General features: G+C 44.9%; 1 protein-coding gene across 1 annotated transcript in view; it reads right to left on the minus strand.

Annotated features, from left to right (window-relative positions):
• CASC3 (cancer susceptibility candidate 3) overlaps positions 1 to 2960 on the minus strand; it is a 37915-nt gene extending 34955 nt beyond the window's left edge. The window contains exons 1-2 of the mRNA XM_011998960.1: positions 2562 to 2960; positions 2196 to 2233 (exon numbers count right to left, since the gene is read on the minus strand). Of these exons, the coding sequence (XP_011854350.1) occupies positions 2196 to 2233; positions 2562 to 2610 (87 nt within the window). The 5' untranslated portion in view covers positions 2611 to 2960. The remainder of the gene's footprint in view (positions 1 to 2195; positions 2234 to 2561) is intronic.
• Between the last annotated feature and the right edge of the window lie 36 nt (positions 2961 to 2996).

The following is a 2996-nucleotide window of genomic DNA, read 5'->3' on the forward strand; positions in this document are numbered from 1 at the left end:
CCAGCCTGGAGCACAGTGGCGTGATCTCGGCTCACTGCAACCTCTGCCTCCCAGATTCAAGCGATTCTCCTGCCTCAGCCTCCTGAGTAGCTGGGACCATAGGCGCACACCACCACACCCCGGCTAATTTTTGTATTTTTGGTAGAGACAGGATTTCACCATGTTGGCCAGGGTGGTCTCGATCTCTTGACTTCGTGATCCACCCACCTCGGCCTCCCAAAGTGCTGGGATTACAGGCTTGAGCCACCACGCCCAGCCAATAGTTATTTTTAAATATACAATAAGTTACTGTTGACTGTAGTCACCATGTTGCAAATATGAAATTCTAGATCTTAGTCATTCTTATTTTTAAAATTTTTTTGAGACAGAGTCTTGCTCTGTTGCCCGGGCTGGATTACAGTGGTGTTGATTATGGCTCCCTGCCACCTCCACTTCCCAGGCTCAAGGGATTCTCCTGCCTCAGCCACTTGAGTAGTTGGAATTACGGGCATGCGTGACCACGACCTGCTAATTTTTGTATTTTTAGTAGAGATGGAGTTTTGCCAAGTTAGCCAGGCTGGTCTTGACCTCCTGGCCTCAAGTGACTGGCCCACCTTGGCCTCCCACAGTGCTGGGATTACAGGTGTGAGCCATTGTGCTGGGTTTAGATCTTATTCATCCTAAGTATTATTACTTTTTTGTACCCCTATGGGTTTTTTTTTTTTTTCCAGACGGAGTCTCGCTCTGTCACCCAGGCTGGAGTGCAGTGGTGCGATCTCAGCTCACTGCAAGCTCCGCCTTCCGGGTTCACGCCATTCTCTTGCCTCAGCCTCCAGAGTAGGTGGGACTACAAGGCGCCCGCCACCATGCTTGGCTAATTTTTTGTATTTTTAGTAGAGACAGGGTTTCACCGTGTTAGCCAGGATGGTCTCCACCTCCTTACCTTGTGATACGCCCGTCTCGGCCTCCCAAAGTGCTGGGATCACAGGCGTGAGCCACAGTGCCTGGCCTTTTTTTTTTTTTTAATGTATTTACTTTTCAAGACAGTCTCACTCCGTCACCCACACAGGAGTGCAGTGGCATGATTTCAGCTCACTGCCACCTCCATCTCCTGGGATCAAACAATTTTCGTGTCTCAGCCTCCCAAGTAGCTGGAATTACAGGCATACATCACCATACCCAGCTAATTTTTGTTATTTTTTAGTAGAGATGGGTTTTCACCATATTGGCCAGGCTGGTCTCAAACTCCTGGTCTCAAGTGATCCGCCTGCCTCAGTCTTCCAAAGTGCTGGGATTACAGGCATGAGCCACTGCTCCCAGCCCCTATGGGCTTTCTTGACTGTTGTTCCCTCTGCCTAGAACACATTCTACCCAGTCAACTCTTAATCTTTCCTGACTGACTAGGATGGATTCAGTGTCCAGCTGTAACACCCTACTTAGCCCTATCCCAGCGCTATCCTCTATCAGCAAGTGGTACAATTGCTTGAATGTTTGTCTGACTTCCTTATTAAGTTGTAAGATCTCTAAAGATAGGAATTTTGTTATAGTGTTCACTGTTCCATCTTCAAGGGCTTAACAGATTCTAAAATGTAGTAACGGTTCTAAAAATTTATAGACAAAATCTTTGATCCACTATCCAATTCCCCCTGTATATAATCCCATTAGCAGAACTCAGGACTCCACTCAACAACCCAGAAAACAAACATTCATTCTGATGGCATCTCTAGTAGTTTATCCAAAAGACAGGAAACTCTCCTAGAAACAGAGAAATCCCCACCTATAAAATGATGGATGCTCTTGGCACAAAACATTCAGAATCCTACCCTTTCAAAGTCTTCAGATAGATTTGGAAAAAAAAAAATCCACGAAAAAAATATCCAACTGGCTGGCTTCTTAACCTACACTGCATAAAACAAACTGTCAAACATCTTTCAGAGGACTTCAAGATGTACTCATTCTCTTATTTAGAATCTCATATTCTTCAGACAGAAAGAGAAGTCAACTAACAGTATAACATCTGTGGCTTGAGACAGCATGCCCCAAGTTTTCCCTAGGTCTAAAGAGAACAAGACATTCTGTAACACTTTCTCAGAAGCATAAATGAAGAATACACAAGAGGATAAACACGGAGGTCATGGTACGTTTGCAACGAAGGTGTGTACACTTTCTAAAAGCATTTCTGATCTGTACCATAGGAAAAAACCTGTCATACTCACTTCTGAGTCTTCTGCACTTTCATAATCCGAGAGAACAGCTGAAATAAAACAGAAATATGTGGAAAAACAGAAACCCAGAAACATTTTTTGGCTGCTTACTATAGGTCAGACTAAGAGTCTCATTTAATTCTGACATCAACCTACAACGTGGATAAAATTATAGTCTCCACTTACAGAAGGAAAAACAGACGCAGAGTAACTTGCACAAGACTACACTGCTAAAATCTATGCTCTTAAGCACTATGCTACAAAAAGCCATTCTGTAGCCCTAAATCCGTGTGTGAGAATGTCGACAGTTGGAAATAGATTTTCTGAGTTTATGTTAAAAAAAACTCTTGTCCTAATGGGGTAAAAGATGCTACTCACCATCACCTTCAATGCCATCTTCACTCTCCTGAAGGAAAGTAGAAGACATGGGTTAGTTCTGTGATTTCCAGAGGTGGGGAGCCCAATAAAGAAATGTGGGTGAAGAGCTGAAGACTGAGCACAAAATGGTCGGAGGGAGACAAGTAGTAGCCAAGGCAGGTCTGGTCTTTAATAAGTAGTAGCCAAGGCAGGTCTGGTCTCCTTCCCTCCAGACCCGATTTCTGAATAAACATCCGCTTTCCATCCCCAGCGGCTCTGCCATCCTCCCAGAAACCCCCAATCCTTCTTCCCTTAGAACTCCGGATGCAAACTCGCATTGGGATAACTCCCCTTTTCAAGTAAAAACAACAAAAAAAGTACCAGTATCTACTATCAACTCCCAGACACCTAGCATCACCTACACCCCGCCCCCGGCCGGCCGGCTCGCCGCCCGGT

Source organism: Mandrillus leucophaeus, unplaced genomic scaffold, assembly GCF_000951045.1.
Source record: "Mandrillus leucophaeus isolate KB7577 unplaced genomic scaffold, Mleu.le_1.0 Scaffold58, whole genome shotgun sequence".
NCBI lineage: Eukaryota > Metazoa > Chordata > Mammalia > Primates > Cercopithecidae > Mandrillus > Mandrillus leucophaeus.